Raw genomic sequence first — 21506 nt, 5'->3', positions numbered from 1 at the left:
CATCGTCTTCTGGTCACGACTCAGATCACAGGTTAAATATGTAAAAACTCATCACATCATGTTCAAAAATAGACCTGCGGCATCGTCCAAAACCTGCCTGAGCATCAAACAGCATGAATGAACCTGAACAGTGTCATTACTGAACATAGACCACCCCCCACCACCTGAACTCAACCTCTGCTCCATGTTTATTTGAACCCTTTGACTCAGGACACGCCTCCTGCACCACACTGACCTCATGACCGCCATCCAATCAGGATGGGAGTCCACATGTCCTAGAGACCAGGACACAGGTGTCCCCAAAGACAAGTGTTTCATTCGTTTTAGTTTGATGGAAATCAATCAATCATTCATTCATTTTCTGAACCTGCTTTATCCTCACTCGGGTCATGGGGGTCGCTTGGAGCCTATCCCAGCTACATAGGGACGAAGGCGGGGTTCACCCTGGACATTTCGCCAGTTCATCGCAGGGCTGAACATATAGAGACAAACAACCACACATTCACACCTATGGGCAATTTAGATTAACCAATTAACCTATCAGTCATCAATCAATCAATGTTATTTATAAAGTGCCAAATCATAACAAAAGTTATGTCATGACCCTTTGCATAAAGAGCTGGTCTAAACTAGACTCAGAAAGTGGTTAAAGTTACATAATGAACTTAACTTTGAGACAAGTAGTTCCAGGCACAACAAACCCCGCCCCCTACAGGTACTCTACTTTATTTTGGCATCGATCCAGCTGATGTCATCATGTCTAGGCATGTGTTGATGTTAGCATAGACACATGTCTGTCATTATAATTAATGGGGGGGGGGGGGTTTAAAATTTATTTTAAAAAATTGAACTTTGACCTAGGGCTGTGCAATTAATCAAAATTCAATTACGATTTTGATTATTACACGCAACGATTACAAAAATTATGTAATCGAGAAAAAACGATTATTAATTTTGAGTTGTTTTAATTCACACGCACGCAAGCTCCCATGAGCTGCTGTGCCCCGCCCCCCTCTAAACTACTGCTGCCAGCTAGCCGGCAGGTCCACCCCAAGAGGAAAGCTGTACCTAGCGGTCTGGAAAAACGGCAGGAGAATCCCAGCAGAAGTGCTTGGTAAACAAAAAAGGCAAGTCAAATTCAATTGTATGGAATCACTTTGGGTTTGATGAAGAAGACGAAGAGCAAAAACGTCACGTGCAAAAAGTGTTTCGTAGTTGTGTCCGCACCGACCGCTAACACAACAAACCTTTGTAACCATCTAAAGTTGAACCACCGCCACCGTTATCATAATCTTATGAAAAACTAAAACACTTAAAAACAACTTTGTCCGCAATACAATCTTCAGTCTCCAAATCTATTTACGCTGCAACTCCTGTATTAACCTAACCCTAACCCGTATAACCCTAACGTACGTATACTAGATGGCTGATGTATACAGAAGGCCTGAACTGAAACCTCACGGCACGCCACTGAATTTACTGTTTCATACTACATTGAACATACTTGGATTTATAATTTGCACTTTACGTGAGTTTTTTTTTTTTTTTTATTGCTACAGTTCTATGGCAAGTCTATAGCAGTTTAATTACAGTGCACTATTTGTTTACAAAAGGAAACATACTTGAATTTACAGTACACTTATTTACATTCAAAGATTTTTTTGTCTCGTACAAAAGTGAACATACTTTGTTTTAATGGTTAAAAGCTTTATTTATGTTTAAAGAGTATATTTTACATTGTTTTGCATGAAAAAAATAAACAACTTTAAGGTTAACAAATAATTGTTTTTAATAATCGTGATTTCAATTATTGCTAAAATAATCGTGATTATTTTTTTTTTCTATAATCGAGCAGCCCTACTTTGACCTATTTTTCCCAAAATGTAATCACTCTTCTGGGTCACTGGTCATCTACAAACCCAATTTGATATGAATTCAACCACAAGTTTTGCTGCTAAAGTGTAAACAAACAAAGAAAAAAACCAAACCACAAACAATATCCCCTGGCTCTCCTTTGGGGGGCGGGGTAACCAGACAGACTTTCTTCCACCCCTTTGAGTAACCCTCTTATCGTGGTAGGGGGGTTTGAGAGACCAGACCACACTAAGGTCAACCACAGCAACAATCTCTGTGAGAGCAGAAACTCAGATACTTGGGGTGGAACCGTACAGAAACACTTCAGTTCAGTATGTTTTCAGTACAGGGAAGGAGAACAGGGTGGGGTGTGTGTGTGGGGGGTGCGGTCTGTAACTACTGAAAACCAAAACTGAAACTTAACAGCTTTGAATGTCCGACCTGGCTTCTGTGCCTCTGTTGTCTACCCCCACCCCCCCCCACCCCCCCCACCCCCCATACTGGCGCCCCAGCCTCAGAATAAAGTGTTTTTTTTTGCAGCGGTGCCTGTATTTGGAGGGAAACCCTGCACATGGGTTCTGCTCATGTCCACCCTGTTTCCCAGTGTTTACGTTCTTCACATAGGCTACATGTGTTCGTTCGGTACACCTCTGTATCGTATCGAAGGCCCCGAACCCAAACGGTTCAGTACAAACAAGTGCACCATTACACCCCGACCAGATACCTCCAACAGAACAAGACCAGGGCCCGGTCCTGGAACGTGGTGTACCTAGTGACCCAGACAAAGTCCACCAGACCACTCAGGGTGACAACTGAAGGTTCTGGGAACATGGAACGTGACCTCCATGGTGGGGGAAGAGTGTGAGCTAAGGTTGGGAGAAACTGTTGGATGTGGTCAGTCTCAGCTTCATGAGGGACCATGGTCCTGGTCTGGGCCATGGTCATGGTTCTGGTCTGGGCCATGGTCATGGTCCTGGTCTGGGCCATGGTCTTTATATTGAGTTGGAACAGGTTCCAGGCCTCTATTTGTTTGAGCTGTCACAGGTTTACTTGAAGGATGTCATTTTTCCACTGCTTAATTTCATTGAAGTGATTCTATTTTCAGTGTGAAATTGCTTTGTTATTTTTAGTCTTATTATTTATTCCCATGTCAGTTTCTATGTTTTTCTTCTAATCTGTATCCTGCTTAATCCAGTGTCTCAGATCGATCCATTTCCAGGTTCTGGATGCTTCAGTTCAACCTCAGGTTGATGAAACACAAACCTCATGGTTGCATGTTGGTGGAGAAGGGCTGAGTAGAATCATACAGAAGAACAGACATGAACGTTCCTGAAAACTAGAGAACGCATCAGGAGTCGGGATGAGACGCTATGAAAACACAATATCAACTTCAGTAAAGTCATGATGTAACTGTTGTCTGGTCTCCACAGAGGACCCACACCTGACGGTCTGTTTTCAGCTGTAACCACGGCGATGGCAGAGCGTCCTCTTGCTGATTGGTCGGGTGGCGGAGCGTCCTGGATCCTCCCGAGTGTCCGAGTGTCCGCAGATCCACAGAGACTCATTAGTGACAAACTGGAGACGTGACGAAACCACGAGTCAACGAAAACACAAGACGACCCACGGTGTCGAATGGACGATCCACAGGGAACGGCAGAAGTGTTCACATCGACACCGAACAAAAAACAACAGCTTAAAACTTTAATGTGTGACATGATGTAGATGTAGAAGAAACACCAGATAAAGGACGTGAAGCCATGAACTGAATGTTTCACTTCATTCATGTGTAAATATTCATCCATTCATTATGTTCAGGAGCCATTTACGATGAAGAATGAGTGAAAGTAAAGACACAACAGTGATCGGAACCAGGTGAACATGTGACCAGGCTTTGGTCCAAAAGCAGCATCCAGGACCCGATAGAACCGTGTGGGTCTGGTTTGCTGTAGAAAACCCCCAGACTGCATCCAGAACCAGAATTTACCTAGACCTGATAAAACCACATTGTTCTGGATTATTGTGGAGAACCCCCAGACCGCATCCAGAACCAGAATTCACCTAGACCTGATAGAGCACATGGGTCTGGATTACTGTGGAGAACCCCCAGACTGAATTCAGAACCAACATTCACCTAGACCTGATAGACCCACGTGGGTCTGGATCACTGTGGAGAACCCCCAGACTGAATTCAGAACCAACATTCACCTAGACCTGATAGACCCACGTGGGTCTGGATCACTGTGGAGAACCTTGGTCCAGATCTCCCATACAGAGTTACAGATACTGATACCAGTCCAGACTTTACTAAAGCCTCATGGTGACATGAGGTCCAGGGTAAGTCCAAACCTGTGCTCAGACTTGACTCCAACGCCACCAGTGGCCAGGCGTGGTACTGCAACAAAAACACCCCATTTGACTCAAAAGATATTTAACCCGTTAAAAACAACGCAACAAAACATCAACTACTAACATTCTGTTGGGTTTCTGTAAGTTGGCTTAGAGTCTGGTTTTTGACCAACTCTATATATAAAGTGTCATGAGAGAACTTTTTTGTGATCTGGCATTATATAAATAACATTTGATTGATTGAGTGATTTAATTGGTTTTCCCCTGTAAGTCGCTTTGGAAAAAAGCGTCTGCCAAATGCATAAACATAAACATAAACATTAACATGAACAAACACATATTTACCTTCATAAAAAAAATAGTCAGAACATTTTCATTTCATCAGTCAACTTAAAAGACAGAACAATCTGAGTTAAATTTCAGAAATTCTTCATATTTTGTGTTTTACAAGATCATTTGTCTCCTATTATTTAGTTTAATTAACTATAATAACTGTAATACTTAGTAAAAATGTGGATGGACAACATTCTGATATCGTCATAAACTGACTCTGGGTCAGAACCTACAGGATGGTCCGATAGACGTCCAGACGAGGCCATGGTAACGATTTAGTTTGGTTTAGGCACAAAAACCACAAGGTCAGAGTCAGAAAAAGACAAAGAGTGAAAATACATGAAATAAAATAAAGTACATGCCTAACTGACGAGTTCCAAAGCTCATACCTGAAGAACCACAAGAACAAAATTAATCAATGATCCTCAGTTCACAAATGCAACCTCAACATCAGGATAAATTTAACGAAGATATTTTGGTTTCCATTGTTTTTGGGTTTTTGTTGTTGTTTTTTTTTACAGGAACACAATGATGGAATGAACCGGTCATGTGACCTCATGACACCAGTGGAAGTCCCACTGTCCAGGTGATTCTTTCACTAATTATGTTTTGATGCTCAGGAATACTGGAAAATAATCTTGGCGACTCAACTGCGGAGAATTTAAGCTTTCTAACAAAGTATAACGTCCATGTTGACGATTTCAATTAAATAAAGGTGTGGAACCTCCTACACCTCCAAGGAATAAAGGCCCTGAGACAAACTTTAGAAAAGTTGGACAAATGACAGAACTGTAAGAATGAACACAGAAAACCTGAAGTGAAGGAAACAAAACATAATTAACAAATGAATGGAAATAACCCTGTAGTAGCACAGAGTTCATTAATAATCTATTATTATTGTAGAAACTCTAATAGTGATTGGATCTGTTGGGAATGGAGAGGATAGAGATCGTCAAATCAGGTCGAACAGCAAAGATGAGAAGATCAGAAATTCAAACAGAAAAAACCTGATCCCTCTTCCAAAAAAACACCCTGCATGAAATGATTAAATAAAAAATGTATAGGAATGAATTAACAATCAAAAAAAAAAAAAAAGTGTGTTTAAAAAAAAAAAAAAAAGAATGAATTTCACTTAAAGCTCGTTTATGCTCGCTTTACGTACATAAATAAGTGTATCAGTTTCTAACATTGTCATGCGTCACTGCCTTCATACTTCCATGCGTCCATTACGTTGGAATGAGCGTTTCTCAATCAATCCACCAGAGGGCACCGCTCTTAATTAACATACTGGCTGAACACCACAAAGAGGAAGAAAGTTTTTGGAGAAGAAGAAGTAAGTCAATAATACCAAACATGGCGACTACAGAGGAGGTTTTGCTAATGTTAATATTCGGAAGGGTAATTGTCACAAATATGTCGGTAGTTTTTCACGAACTCACACAGTTGCTCTTTGAAAAGTTCCACTATTTATGTAAATTATTCTCTTCAAATCTCAACCCTGCCTCCTCGGTTCCTGGTGGTACTGCTCCGTATTCTCTGTCTGGGTTTGCATCCACAAACTCCCAGAAAAAGGACGCAATTACATACGAACGTACGCAGAGGACGGACAGAACGCTGCGTCAGTATCCGTCTGCGTCTTCAACGTAGAGCATAAATGAGCACAAACATCTGGTCCATGTCACATGTAGTTACAACAGGACAGTAAGAAAAAATGTCGTCGTCAGCAGCTTTAAGAGGTTCCCTGTGTAGGAGGTTCCAGTCCAAACTAAAACTCAAGCACCAGGAACCGTCCCTTCAATCATCTTCTGTCCTCAAAACATAATCCATCCATGCGGTTCTCTTCTTTAGTAGCAGTTAAGAGCAAAAATATGTTTTCAGTCCCAATGACCTTGACCTTTGACCCCAGAATCTCCTCAGTTCATCCCTGGGTCAAAGTGAAAGTTTGCGTCCAGTTTTCTCCCGGTGTTTCTTCGATGTGACACTAATATGAATGGACAGAAACCACGGTGACCTTCACCTTTGACCTTTGACCCTTCGCTGTCTCCAAGTGAACGTTGGTGCCACACTTTGTGACTCTGTCCAACTGTTTTTAACTGTAATGTCCGACCCATGGACGGAGCTTCTGGTAGAGATGAAAGTGACAGAACCAGGACAGGAGAAGAAGGTTCTAGGACAACGTCACCTTCGTCCACGGTGCATGGAGAAGGAGAACAGCCTGGACAGATCAACAACTCCAGCCACACTGATGATGCAGACCAGGGGAATCAAACTGATTTTAGTTCAGGGGCCACTTTCAGCCCATTTCAGTCTCAAACTATTAAAATAATAGCATAATAATCTACACATAGTGACAACTCCAAGTTTTTCTCTTTGATTTAAGTGCAATAAAAATATTAAATTCTGAAAATATTTACATTCACAAACTATCCTTTCATAAAAAAGATGTGAATAACCAGAAAAACTTTTAATTTCCTCAGAAAAATAAGAGCAATTTTAATATCATGCCTCAATTTATGCCATTTGTACATAAGCATTACACACAATGTTACACAAACATTTGGTAACAGGCAGAATATTATTAAAAATTGGAAGTTTGGAATTTGGAACTAAAATAGTAATTTCTACAATAGGCTATGGTGTGTCAGTTTAACTTACAGATCAGACCTACAAATGCACAAAACATTTAGTGACAGACAGAATATTTTTGAAATGCACTTAATTTTCAGGTTGTTCACATTTTAGTATTAAAGGGTTCTTATGTTATTATTTTACTTTAGATCACATTTGGCTGAATGGGACTCCTGAACTAATATGAGTTCAACACCCTTGACTGTTCATATCTTTAGTATGATTTTTGCTCTTTGTGAAATCATGCCGTGGGCCGGACTGGAACCTTCAGAGGGCTGGTTTTGGCCCACGGGCCGCATGTTTGACACCTGTGGTGTAGAGTCTATCGCTGGGCGGCTTATCTGTAGAGTTAAAGGGCAGGTGGTCCTGGTGGAAATCAGGGGTGGAGGTCAGTGTTTGGTCCCTTTTCTTGGGTCAGATGTACATTAGTATTTTGACCATTGGTGAGTTTCATGAGTCTTGGGCCTGATCCTTAATGATGAGCATTTTGTCTGCAGATCCTGGGGCGACCTGACGAGGCCTTGGACTTCATCTCTGCAGCCAATGGCAGGTCAGACGGAGAGGATTAAAGCCAGCGTGTCCTCTGTTCACGTGGACAGAGGAGACGGACCAACAACAACATCTGATGATTGTCCTCCTGATGCTCTTCAGCTCTGAGTCCTGAAGGCTGGGTTTGTCCAGACACACGGTGAGAAGATTCATTCATTTACTTTGGTTTGGACACAGGGTCGAGTTAACGTTTGTGGAAAGGTTGAATCGTCTTATTTTCCTTCATCTCCTCTTTTTATTTATAACATGTTGGATTTGTGACCGTGGATAGATACTGTTTCGTAAAACGGCTCAATCTGACATTTATATGGCCATTACTGTTGTGTTTCAGGTCAGCGTGTTGGGATTCAAATCACACATTTGTCTGAGAGTCCTTTAAAACAGTTACATAATGTAGAGTCAAACTGTCAGACAGTATTTGGTGGTGAAATTTATTCTAATGTATTTCTAATAATTCATTTTTTGGATTCATGAAGTCATTTAAAATGGATTAAAAGTATCTTAAATAACAAAAGCAGTGAAATTGCTAAATGTTGAATTAAAAACAAACCTGTTCAAGAGGTTGAAAACAGTCCATGATGTTTATAGTTGATCCTTTATTTTATATTTTTATGTTATTGGACACTGTGACATGTTTGGACTTAATATCTAACATTTATTGAATGCATCTGCTTTTACATTGATATGTTAGGACCTGTCTATTACCTGGCATTAACCTATGAGACATTCAGAGACTGACATATGCTTTCATTATTTGTAGTCTGTGTTCCTTCATTGTTTCCACAGTGTTTTTCAAAAGCGCCTTCAAGACACAGAAATAAATGTAGAGAAGACGTCAGTATGAAGCATGGCCTTAGTTCAGTTGGACCAGTGTAGCTCCAGAAAGAATGAGACAAACTCCACAGAATGTACATCTGACAGGGATGAACACAGACAAACACTGACTTTAATGTGTTCATGTGTTTTAAGGTGGATCTGAGAAAAGAGTGACATTTACCCAGAAAAATAACAACCGACAAAAAGCTACAAACAGCCACATGAACATTTATTCATTAAATAAATGTTTAATGAGATTCACTATGATGGAGTCATCCTCCTGTTATTTAATATTTTCCAAATTCCATAAAAAGTTAAAAAAAACAAAACCGGATCTAATGTCTGTTTTTCATTACTCAGTGATAAAGCTTTGACTTTTTTTTACTTTCTCTGTTTTTTGTTGTTTTTTTTTTTTTTTTGTGTTGAGGTCCAGTCGTGTGTTTGCGCTGTTTTAATCCACAAAACATCACAAAACATCCTCTTAAACTCATCATGTTCTCTTTTCTAATGTACGTCACATGCAGTTGAATATTATCAAATGTTCTGGGGTTTCTCCTGTTGGAGTCCTCCTTCATTTAATATTTATTTTTAATTACTTTCTGCTTGTTCTAAACTTCCTAAATTCAGAACAGATGAAAATGCTTTGGTTGAAGCTGAAGCAAAACTTATTCATGAGTTTTACATTTTCATTTTAGTCTAAATGACTTTTACTTGTGGAGGGGTGTTATGAGAGTTTTAGTTTTATAATTAAATCGTCATTGCATAGATGCTGAAAAATATTGGATGAAAGAATGGCATTAAATATAATAATAATAATAATAATAATAATAATAATAATAATAATAATAATAATAGTACTGTTCATTAAATGTCACCTGAAAGACATTTTATTTCTAACATGGACCATTAACACTGAAGGAAAGGAGTCAGCCCTATGTTCACTAGTACCAAGGGTGAAGGTTAGAGTTAACACCACTGACTATTAACTGATTACCTACATAATAGGGATGCAAATGATCATTTAATCCACTAATCATTAGTTGGTTGACCTTGTTGATTGATTAACTATTAATTGATAAGTGGTAATTTTCCTGTGAACCTGAACTTTTCTTTCAAATGGGTCTATAAGAATAAAAGCTAAATATTAATATACTTCATGAAAAAAACATGTCCTGTTCTTTAATGATTGGTTTATTGTACCATTGGATACAGTACAGACAATGACATTTATGGAGTAGAACTAAAGAAATTCAATAGAGAAATTCAATAAAATAAATGGATCTGAAGAGGAACAGTTTAGAAGAAATAGGCATTTCTGACTTTGCATCACTGACATGACTGTGGTCACACCAACCCCTAGTGTTTTTCATGTGCACTATTTATCTGATATTACAGTCGAGTAAGTTGGCTAAAAGGATTTTAAGGCTACTTTTAACATGAAATAAAATCTTTTTCTTCCATAATTATTTCACAAATTTTGTATTTTTGGTATTAGTACTTCGTATACTATTAGCACAAACACTATGAACTACTTTTACTGTGTACTTTTGAAGTAATTATACTCCAAAATCCCTTCCAGGCTACAAAAGTGTTTTTGTCTGAAATTGTGTAAAAGACTAAATTCAATAATGAATAAAATTAATTTTTCCAATAGTACATGAAAAACACTAGGGGCTGGCTGGACCGCAGTCTGACATGATGGAGGAAGATTTCAGTACGGAGGAGGTTCACGCGGAAGACGGATCTCAAGGAGTGGGGAGATGCCGTGCCCCCACCCCCCCACCCCACACATTACCAACCACGCAAATGCGCACATATTTGGGCCTCCTGCCGGCAGGGATGTACCAATCCCACAAATAGACAACCTGCAGCATGTGGGTCAAACAGACGGGCTGGTCTGTGTTTCGCTCCACCATGGCCCTAAAGTGATTCTAACTCATCAACACCACGATCTGGTTCGATGACCGGCTGTCCTAGTCCTGGCCACGGCGTCACAGCATGGATAAGCCGGCAGCCTTCACACAGGTGTGGGACAGGTGGACAGGGTGACTGCCCCCAAAATTCAACCTCAGCGATGAAGCTTAGTTTAGGCAGTGGTGCCCCCTACTGTCGACACTAGGGGTGTGTATCGGCAAAAATCTGGCGATACAATACTAATCACAATACTAAGATCACAATACGATATATCACGATATATCATGATATTGTTAAAAAGGCAATGTTTTGTTTCTTTTTTTTTATAAGGATTATTTCCTTGAAGAATTGAATTACACCAGAAATATGCACAAATACATTTTTATTTGATCACAACAGGATCTAATGCTATATCACAAAATGTTCCTGTGTTCAAACTTAAATAATGTTTTACAGACATTACAGTTTCAGATCCTGTTCAAATGTTCATATTCTATTAGTTCATAACTAACATCATAACATTATTTTTGTGCAATCCCAACAAAGGAGCTAACATTATTTAATTAAAAAAAGTGTTAGATAATAATATATAAAATATAAACAAAAAAGAAAAACAATAAAACAAAAATAAACCTCCACAATATCTGCATTTGAATAAATACCTAAAAATATTGATACAGTACTTTTAACATCGAAACAGTATTGTGAAATGAAATATTGTGATATACACTATATTGCCAAAAGTATTGTCTCACCCATCCAAATAATCAGAATCAGCTGTTCCAGTCCCTTCCATGGCCACAGGTGTATTAAATCCAGCCCCTAGGCATGCAGACTGCTTTTACAAACATTTGTGACAGAATGGGTCGCTCTCAGGAGCTCAGTGAATTCCAGCGTGGAACTGTGATAGGATGCCACCTGTGCAACAAATCCAGACGTGAAATTTCCTGGCTCCTAAATATTCCACAGTCAACTGTCAGCTGTATTGTAAGAAAGTGGAAGTGTTTGGGAACGACAGCAACTCAGCCACGAAGTGGTAGGCCACGTAAACTGACGGAGCGGGGTCAGCGGATGCTGAGGCGCAGAGTGCAAAGAGGTGGACGACTTTCTGCAGAGTCAATGGTACAGACCTACAAACTTCATGTGGCCTTCAGATTAGCTCCAGAACAGTGTGCAGAGAGCTTCATGGAATGGGTTTCCATGGCCGAGCAGCTGCATCCAAGCCATACATCACCAAGTGCAATGCAAAGCGGTGGATGCAGTGGTGTAAAGCACAACGCCACTGGACTGTAGAGCAGTGGAGGAGCCTTCTCTGGACTGACCAATCGCGCTTCTCCATCTGGCAGTCTGATGGACAGGTCTGGGTTTAGCGGTTGCCAGGAGAACGATACTTGTGGGACCGCATTGTGGCAAGTGTAAAGTTTGGTGGAGGGGGGATTATGGTGTGGGGTTGTTTTTCAGGAGCTGGGCTTGGCCCCTTAGTTCCAGTGAAAGGAACTGGGAATGCTTCAGCAGACCAAGACATTTTGGACAATTCCATGCTCCCAACTTTGTGGGAACAGTTTGGAGCCGGCCCCTTCCTCTTCCAACATGACTGTGCACCAGTGCACAAAGCAAGGTCCATTTGGACATGGAGGACAGAGTCTGGTTTGGATGAACTGGACTGGCCTGCACACAGTCCTGACCTCAACCCCATAGAACACCTTTGGGATGAATTAGAGCGCAGACTGAGAGCCAGGCCTTCTGTCCAACATCAGTGTGGGACCTCACAAATGCGCTTCTGGAAGAATGGTCAAAAATTCCCATGAACACACTCCTAAACCTTGTGGACAGCCTTCCCAGAAGAGTTGAAGCTGTTATAGCTGCAAAGGGTGGAGCCACGTCAGACTGAACCCATAGACTAGGAATGGGATGGACCTGAAATTCATATGCGAGTCAAGGCAGATGAGCAAATACTTTTGGCAGTATAGTGCATTTCAGAGCTGATATTTTCTTATACCCCTAGCCAACACCACAAATACCACCATGGAAATGGGCAATTAACTGACAATTATTATAATTTAATCAAGCAAATTCTTATCGACTATTACCGTACTTTCCGGACTATAAGCCGCACCTGACTATAAACTGCACCCACCCCGTCTCAATTGTCTCACCATTGATTCATTGATGCCAAGTTTACGTGCAGCAGCTCCATTTCCTTCTTCATCAGCCGGATCAATCGTTAGCCCAGAAAACATACATTAGCCGCATCATTTTAGAGCCATGGGTTCACAGTGTGTGGAAAAAAGTAGCGGCTTATAGACCGGAAAGTACGGTAACTGATTGGTGATTAATTGTTTACATCCCTAATGGCCACAAGTTACTAATGCCCCGTACTAAAACCCCATACCTTACCACAAATGTTTGATGTATATCACGGTGGTTCATACCAAAGAAGGAAATAAAATGAAATCAAATTGAGGTGTTCCATGTTGGTAAGAGCATCAAATCAGTGTGCTACGCTATACAGCAATCTCGTGGGTGAATTGTCTTGACAAGTACCTGGTGACCACGAGTTAGTTATCTCATGGCCACGCCTTTTTTTTTTTTCCTCACATGTCAGCAAAGGGGCTCCGTTCTTGTGTTTCTATTGAACTAAATTACATTTCATATTCAGTTCTTGTATTTTCATCCTAGATGTAACGGCAGTTGAAGGTAAAACTGTCCAATCTGTCTGTGAGGAGGTTTATATGAGTAAACCGATCTTTAATAGTCTATTTCTGTGTTCAGGCAGATTCAAACCCTGGTCAGTGAAGGATGGAGATGATGGACAACGTCTCTTCACACCAGAGCTTCATTCTAAATTGTTTTGATGAACTCGGAGCGCTGAGGCCCGTCCTCTTCATCCCATACTTCTCCATGTTGGTCCTCTCACTGTTGGCCAATACTCTGCTGATCTACGTTATAGTTTCACAGAAGAACCTCCACTCACCGATGTACATCCTGATCGCCGTCATGGCTGGAGTCGACCTCATCATCCCGTTCTTCTTCATCCCCCACATGTTGTTGAGTTTCCTGTTGGACTGGAGGGGAATCTCTGTGACCGCCTGCTTTGTGCAGATGTTCTTGATTCACTCTGTTGGAACATTCCAGGCCACTATATTGGTCTGGATGTCTCTGGACCGATACTTCGCCATCTGTACGCCCCTTCGCTACCATGAAGTCATGACATTGTCACGATTCATGAAGTTTGTGGTCCCACTTGTGGTCAGAAACTTCTTCTTGATTATGTTGTTTGTGATTCTGGCGGGAAAGTTGTGGTTCTGTGGTGGAAACATGATAAACCACTGTTTCTGTGAACACATGCCGGTGGTGGCGATGGCCTGTGGATCCACCGCCGTCAACAGCCTGGCTGGACTTGTGGCTCTGGTCCTCATCCCTGTTGTTGACTTCATCATCATCATTGTGTCCTATGTGATCATCTTCAGCTCTGTGCTGAGGTCGGGCCAGTCAGCGGCCAAAGCTCTTCACACATGTGTCACTCATATTATAGTAATGACGGTCACGCTGGTCGTTGCTCTAGTCGCTTTACTGTCACATCGAGTCAGAAATAAGGTTCCTTCAGCTGTTCAGGTTTTCTTAAGCACCATGATTTTCTTGTTGCCATGCTGTTTCAACCCGATCATCTACGGCATCAGAACCACAGAGATACGACAGAACATGCTGAAGACACTAAGCCGCTGTCGAATTGATGCAACTGTGACTGTTTCTTAAATAAAAGAACTGATCACTAATCAACACTAATAGAGAAGACCAGAGTAATGGAGACATGAGTGGTGGTGAGTTTGTCCAATATCCTTTGAATGTATTCAAGTATGACCTTCTAAGAGGTCAACAATTAGCACCTGACAAGACACTATCAAATGACTTGAAACTGTCATCACTGAACAACATTGTACAGAATCAGGAGGCGGCGGTGGGTTCTGATTTTGTAAAGATTTGAGAGCTTCAAGGGACTCTGCCTCATCCTGCAGGACCAGTTCATCCTTCAGGTGTTCAGAAAACCCATCGACGAACACACCCTGGAAAAAAAAACAGGATCTGAAATTCCTGAGAGAACTCCAACAACGATCTGGTTCCCTGATGGGGATACAGTAGACGGGACGACACCTCCTTACCCCAGACGGGAAGGTCAAGAACCTCCTCAACTCAGCCATGCTGCCAGCAGTTGCCTGCTGCTTGGATATACCAGTCAACAAGCAAACTTAGCATTATCTGTAGATTAGGTTAGAGGTTGTTGGTCAAACTACTGAACTTTGCAGTAGAAAGTGGTCACATGTTCCCAACTCACCATCGAACCTCTCAGGGGTTGGGTCTAGGGATGTAAACAATTAATCGACTAACGATTAATTGTCGATAAGAATTTGCTTGATTAAATTATTAATTGTCAGTTAATTGCCCTTTTCCGCCCGTCCACACCTGTCCAAAGGCTGCTGGTTTGTTGCGACGCTGTGGCTGGGATAGCCGGTCTTTGAACTGGATCATGGTGTTGATGAGTTAGAATATCTGTGTGGACATGGTGGCGCCAAACACAGACCGACCGTCTGTTTGTGGGAGCGGTGTACCCCCGAATAAATACACGCACAAATGCAGAGTCGGTATCGGAGCGTTTTCTCTGGAGGTTGGTGTAGTCTACCGTCAGTGAAAAGTTTCACTATCACTTCTGCGGGGGCACGGACTGCACCGTACCGCCATAGTATTGGAAGTAGGACGGAAAGTGATGCACGCGCGCGCGGTTACCAACAACACACACGCATCCCCGGCCATACTGCGCGTGTGCGAGTCCCCCCCCCCCCAACGAAACATACGTGCGTGCACCCCCACACACACCAGCGAAATGCACACGCGTGCACACACACACACACACCCCATTACACACCGCCACATCAGTAGATGAATTCCACAGGAAACACTGACTGTATCCAATGGTTCAATCAATCATTAAGGAATATGACACGCTTTTTTCATGAAGTGTATAATCAGTATTTAACTTTTATTCCTATAGACCATCTTGAAAAACAAATTCAGGTTCTCAGGAAAATCGCCGCTTATCAATTAATCGTTAATCGATCGATAAGGGCAACCAACTAACGATTAATGAATTAATCGAATTTGCATCCCTAGTTGGGTCAGGTCATGTGACTCTCTGGGCTGAGGGGTGGAGCAGAGAGGATACGGGGCGGTGTGACTGGAACACCAGAGGCAGGGCTTAAGCCAGTGGAGATCATGTCGGTGGGTGACATTAGCACTCAGGGACTTAACATTCTGTACAATATGCTCCAATATTTCTCCCCATGTTGGCCGATGATGGATCCTCGCACTGTGAGAGGTTGTTCAACCACCTCCAAAACAATTCCATAAAGAAGAGTGGGCAAAACTTCTCCACAGTGACATATAAGACTCAGGGTCAGTTATGGTAAAGGCTTGATTGCCAAGGGTGGAATAACCAGTTACTAGGTTTAGGGGGCAATCACATTTTCCATGCAGGACTCATTATGTTTAGTCACCCTTTTCCTTCAATAAATGAAATCGTCATTTAAAAACTGCATTTTTTTATTTACTCGTGTCACCATTGCCTAATATGAAAACTTTTTGATGATCTGAAATGTGTGGCAAATGTGCAAAAATGTGAGAAATCAGGGAGGGGGTGAATACTTTTTAACAGCACTGTACAATCAGCATAGTGTCCATCCTTAAGTACACCTTTAGACAGAATGTCCCTTTGACTCTACAGGTCAAATATGATAATGTTTGTCTGGATTTAGTAGATGGAAATTACACATCATCCAGGTCTTTATGTTTTTGACTTGTTTTACTTTTTTTTTTGGTGTCATCAGCTTCACAAAGGAAATTTAGGTCATGTTTCTTCATAATGTCACCTAACGGCAGCATGTACAGAGTAAAATGAACTGGTTCAAGTACTGAACCATGTGGGATCCCATTATTCATCCTGGTTTGGTTTCATGAGTGATCGATAACATGCAAAAACTGGATGTTTCTGAAGTCTGACTGAAACCACTTCGAACATTTTATTAGGATTAATGGAACTGCACTAATTTAATTGCATGTGTCATTCATGACTACATAAATATTTAAATGTTACCTGGTGAATTTCATATTATTCGTTTCAGGCTTTGTGCAGTGTGTGAAGTTAAAGAAAAGTAATTCTCAGCTTGAAATTCAATACGTTTCCATTTACTGCATTTCTTTCATTACTACCTAATGGATGTTTTTGTTTTTATATTATTAGAGAGAAACCCTGGGTCAAAATAGTCAAACAGTGTTTGCTGCAATCAGAGATGTACACAAGTCTTTGAGTTCAAGTCCAAGTCAAGTCAATAACGGGGTTAATGAGTGCTGTGTGCCAGTCGTTCTGCTTTGAACACAGCATAGCAACATTGATGCAATATGAAAAAAAAGACCACAATAAAAGCTTTTCTTACAATAAATAAACTATGATTTGTCTTTGCACTAACATTAACTGTAACATTAACTCCAGCAAAAATCCAGTAGATTTCTACAACCATTTCAATTCCTGCTTAAAGGTGGGGTCTGAGATGTTTTTCTGGAGCATTTGTTACTATATTCCTTAAAATCCCCTTCACACCCCGATTACAACTAATTAATGAAATGCTCTAACACAAAAATTAAAAAAAAAAAAATCAGTCACCTGTGGAGCGGACAGGAGTGAAAAAACACCATCCAATCATTTTGAGCGCCCACTCGAAATGATTGAACTGTGTTATGTCTGTCAAACTCAACTGCCATTCCCCTCTTCCCCCCCTTCCCCCCTTCCCCCCTCTGCACGTACCCCTCTTCGAGCATGAATTGCGCGTTCCCAGAGGAAGTGCTTGTACAGGAAGCGAAGCCAGAACCTGGTTATATTAGTTATATTAGTTACATTAGGATGGAAAGTTCACCGGCAAACTGTTTTGTCACCAACATAAATCACTAGGAAATGTACCATTAGTCACATAGGTATGAACTGGGGCTGTTCTGGAAGAGTGAGGGTGTTAGAGGAAACTGAATGTGGTATGCATGGATACGTGAGCTGGAGGCTCAGTAAGGGCTGTAGTCGGTGTTGGAGGCTCAGCTGGGGCTGCAGTCGGTGTTGGAGGCTCAGCCGGGGCTGCAGTCGGTGTTGGAGGCTCAGCTGGGGCTGCAGTCGGTGTTGGAGGCTCAGCCGGGGCTGCAGTCGGTGTTGGAGGCTCAGCTGGGGCTGCAGTCGGTGTTGGAGGCTCAGCCGGGGCTGCAGTCGGTGTTGGAGGCTCAGCCGGGGCTGTAGCCTGTGACAGAGCCTGGACCGCATACGGAGTGGAGCCCAGCCCGGGTCCAGAGTAGCAGCCGGCGTATTGTTGCTGTGCAGTACTCGTGAACCCTCGGAAACAAGCATTATGCGTGCCACTACTCTGGAGGCCTGGCTTCTGAGGGAAAATCTGAAGAAAGGGGTATGGACTTTTGAATTGAGTATTTTCAAAATGTAGCTCGCTCGAACCGTTTTTCTAAGATCTCAGACCCCACCTTTAGTTTGTTACATTTTATAACTAGTTCTGTCACGACATTTGCACATATTAAGGTTCAGACTTCAGATGAACATTTTTACGAGTACGACATAAATGTTTGTCAGCAGCAGCAGTTGAAGTCCAGACTGAAAACATGCCCAGACTTGGAGCCCATTACCTAAAATGTTCAGTTGTTGATTGAACAGGACAGAGCAGCACAGCCAATAACCTGGAGGGGGCGGGGCCTGAAATGGTTTATGTGCATTTAAAGGGCCAGCACTCAAAAAACACCTTTCTGGTGTCATTACTCAGAAATAGGGTTGAAGATGGACCTTTGGAGTTGAATGAATGAAGAATTCAGACCCAAGCAGAGCATTTACAGTTTATAGATCAGTTTCATGTGACGTATGACGTATGCTGCAAGCGCACCTTGGAGGCAGAAGGCACGCCAAGTTCATAACAAAGCAGTGACTGCCGGTGTGAATAATGCCGGCGTCTTGCTGTGCTGTGGGTTGTCAGAATAGAAAGAGCACACAGAAAGATTTAATCTTCTACAGAATTCTTGCTGGTAAACATCCCTTCCACAAAAATCAGTGAAAGTTATGGTTGCAGGCATTACGACGCAAGAACTGGTCTGGGGAAGAAATTAAGAATGCCGGTCCATGCAGTGCACACTTCAGATCTGGTAAGTACTGGAGATCTATCGTACAGAGGTCACGTTAACCGAAAATATTCTGTCATTGACAGATTTTTTTTTTTTTAAACGACGGAAAATTCTGAAGGCCGTCCGTCATTTTGACAGATTAAAATAGTGAGGGTAATCTACCAAAGAAAGTTTTCACACAACACTGTGAACAGAACCTGCTCGCAGGATCGCTGGTCTGTCTGTCTCTGAACAAGTCATCAAACATTCTGTAACAGCACCCCACCTGTATAGAACCAACAGCACCACTGTTCACAACTACGCTGAATACAACAGCGGTACTTCAGTCAAATGACTCACCATTAGTCCACCTGCCCACCAAGTGTAAGTTAGGCAGAAAGACCGCTCGGTTCCATTGGTGGCAGCGGTGATTCTGTTCTGCCGACCGCTGTTTATAATTATTACTGCAGGTAGTGTAGCTTCTCAGCAGGGCCATGCAGAGAGCTATAAAGGGGCAGGGGCTCAAACTTCCAAAAGGGCACATGAAAACAAATAACCACAAATTACAAAGTTCACATTTAGCAACAAGCAACATTATTAATCCACAGCAAGTCAAAGATTGACCAAATGGTCCAGATCAATGTCCTCAATACTGGGTGTGTCCTCCCTGAGCCCTAACACAGGCTGTGCACCTTCTGCACACACTCTGGATTCACCTCCTGAGCCTATCTTGGGGGATGTAGTCCCACTCTTCCTGAAGGGCCTGTATGAACATCTGGTGGTTGCCAGGTGCTGGACGCCTAGCATACATGGATCTACCAAGAATATCCCACAGATGTTCAATAGGATTGAGATCTTTGACGTGCTGTGGATTAATAATGTTGCTTGTTGCTAAATGTGAACTTTGTTGAACTACCCTTTGTCATATTTTACATTCTCCTCTGGATACCCATCCACTGTTTTGTTGTTTGTTGTATTTTGTTTGTTAATTAAATGTTTTTTTTTAAGAACAAGAAAGAATTTATTTTCATATTTAATAAAATGGTGTAAAATGGCTTCACATAGAATATGTGATAAGTTACTTTTGATGTTCAGTTTCTATATAAGTGGAAATAAAGATGTAATGTGTAGAAGTTTTTGTGTGTGAATACCCTGCAAAAATCTAAATCTTACCAGGTGTATTTTTCTCATTTCTAGTCCAAATATCACATCACACTTAAAATAAGACAAAATCACCTAAAGAGTAACTTTTCAGTGAGATATAAGAACTTGGTTTTAGACAATCGATCTGGAAAATCTGATTTCAAGAAATCTTAATAAGATAATTTTCACTTGTTCCACTGGCAGATTTTTTTGCTTAATTCAAGATTTTTTCTGCTCAATTCACCAAAAAAATCTGTCAATGGAACAAGTGAAAATTATCTTGGTAAGATTTCTTGAAATAAGATGTTCTAGATCTATTGTCTAAAAATAAGTTCTTTTATCTCCTTTACAAGTTCCTCTGTAGGTGATTCTGTCTTATTTTAAGTGTGCTGTGATATTGTGACTAGTAAATGAGAATAATACACTTGGTAAGATTTGGATTTTTGCAGTGTAAGTCCAAGACAAATTCTTAAAAACATGTTAAATTATGTATAAAAGCATGACAGTGAATGTTAATAACGAGAAATACCTTCATTTTACATCTGGTTTTACACCGACTTTTACAGTGAAACATTGAATATTTAGTTTCTTTTCATTCTAGGACATATTTATCATGATATTTAGGTTTTCCACAGTTAAGAAATAACCATGTAGAGGAAGTGTTAACCCAAACCAAACCATTTAACATTACATGATAATAATAAAGTTTATATTGTAGTATTTATAGCTGTATCATTTAATATTGACCAGGCTGATGGGAATATTTGTGGAGGTTTGTGGTTATTTCAAATAAGATTCACTCAAGATGTTTGAGGTGAACACGGATATTACGATAATGGATCCAGCAGTTTCTGAAACAAAAGCAGAAATGTCAAAGTGTTGACACTGATGAAAGAGTCGGGGGATTTTACATGAGTTTTATGACTCTTGTACAGCAACAGGGCTAGATTTAGATATTGGATGAAAAGAAGACTTGGATGTGTTTTCTTCTTATGCAATTTTATATCGGTTTTAATTTAATTACTTCACCACATTTTAACCCATTAAGACCCAGTGACACTTTTATGGCAGCTTCTAAATGATTCTTTTCTCTCTTTTTATGTTTATGTTTACGCATTTGGCAGACGCTTTTTTCCAAAGCGACTTACAGGGGAAAACCAATTAAATCACTCAATCAATCAAATTTTATTTATATAGCGCCAGATCACAAAAAAGTTATCTCTTGACATTTTATATATAGAGTTGGTCAAAACCAGACATTTTAACATTTCTCATGTGATTTATCACCATTTATTATAATAAAAAACCTCTGTGTTTTGCATTTTTCAGTGTAAATCACTTCCTTTACCCTATATTTAATTTACTGATCATGTAGATGTTCATTAAAGTTCAGAGTAAACTTAAAGGTATTCTGCAAAAACAGAGAAAACTGAAGAAAAAGTGACTGTTTCAGCAAGTGAGGACTATTACCATGTGTTACAATTTTGCGGCTAAAACTCAACAGTTTATGGAAATAAAACAGAAGCAGATCTGTGTGAGTGCTTCAGTGAAACTCAGACTCAGGTGGACACCAGCTGTTAGAGTGCACTAGTCTGTGAGCTCATTCCATGATGTGCCGATGATTTTGAATTATTTACTCACTTACCATCGGGTTTTGGCCCAAAACTATAGTTGTTGAAGAATAGGACCAGGAGCAAAGGAAACAAGTGAATGTTTTGGGCAGATAGCAGGATGGA

At 40.9% G+C, this 21506-nt stretch overlaps 1 protein-coding gene across 1 annotated transcript; it reads left to right on the top strand.

The window, feature by feature from the left end:
• The first annotated feature begins 13239 nt into the window (after nt 1-13239).
• On the top strand, nt 13240-17767 carry LOC115431196 (olfactory receptor 52K1-like). Its single transcript, XM_030151427.1, has 3 exons — nt 13240-14181; nt 14457-14699; nt 17576-17767. The coding sequence occupies exons 1-3, from the start codon at nt 13240-13242 to the stop codon at nt 17765-17767; spliced, it is 1377 nt and encodes a 458-aa protein (XP_030007287.1).
• The last annotated feature ends 3739 nt before the right edge of the window (nt 17768-21506 follow it).

Source organism: Sphaeramia orbicularis, chromosome 13, assembly GCF_902148855.1.
Source record: "Sphaeramia orbicularis chromosome 13, fSphaOr1.1, whole genome shotgun sequence".
NCBI lineage: Eukaryota > Metazoa > Chordata > Actinopteri > Kurtiformes > Apogonidae > Sphaeramia > Sphaeramia orbicularis.
The sequence above is the reverse complement of the archived record's forward strand: the minus strand, read 5'-3'. Positions and strand labels throughout refer to the sequence as shown.

Bases quoted from the DNA above. Each gene is read 5' to 3' on its own strand.
- LOC115431196 (XM_030151427.1), top strand. From the start codon at position 13,240: ATGGAGATGATGGACAACGTCTCTTCACACCAGAGCTTCATTCTAAAT. The intron at 14,182-14,456 runs GTGACTGTTTCT...CTCATCCTGCAG, and splicing joins GCTGTCGAATTGATGCAACT to GACCAGTTCATCCTTCAGGT. The intron at 14,700-17,575 runs GTAGATTAGGTT...TTGGAGGCTCAG, and splicing joins AAGCAAACTTAGCATTATCT to CTGGGGCTGCAGTCGGTGTT.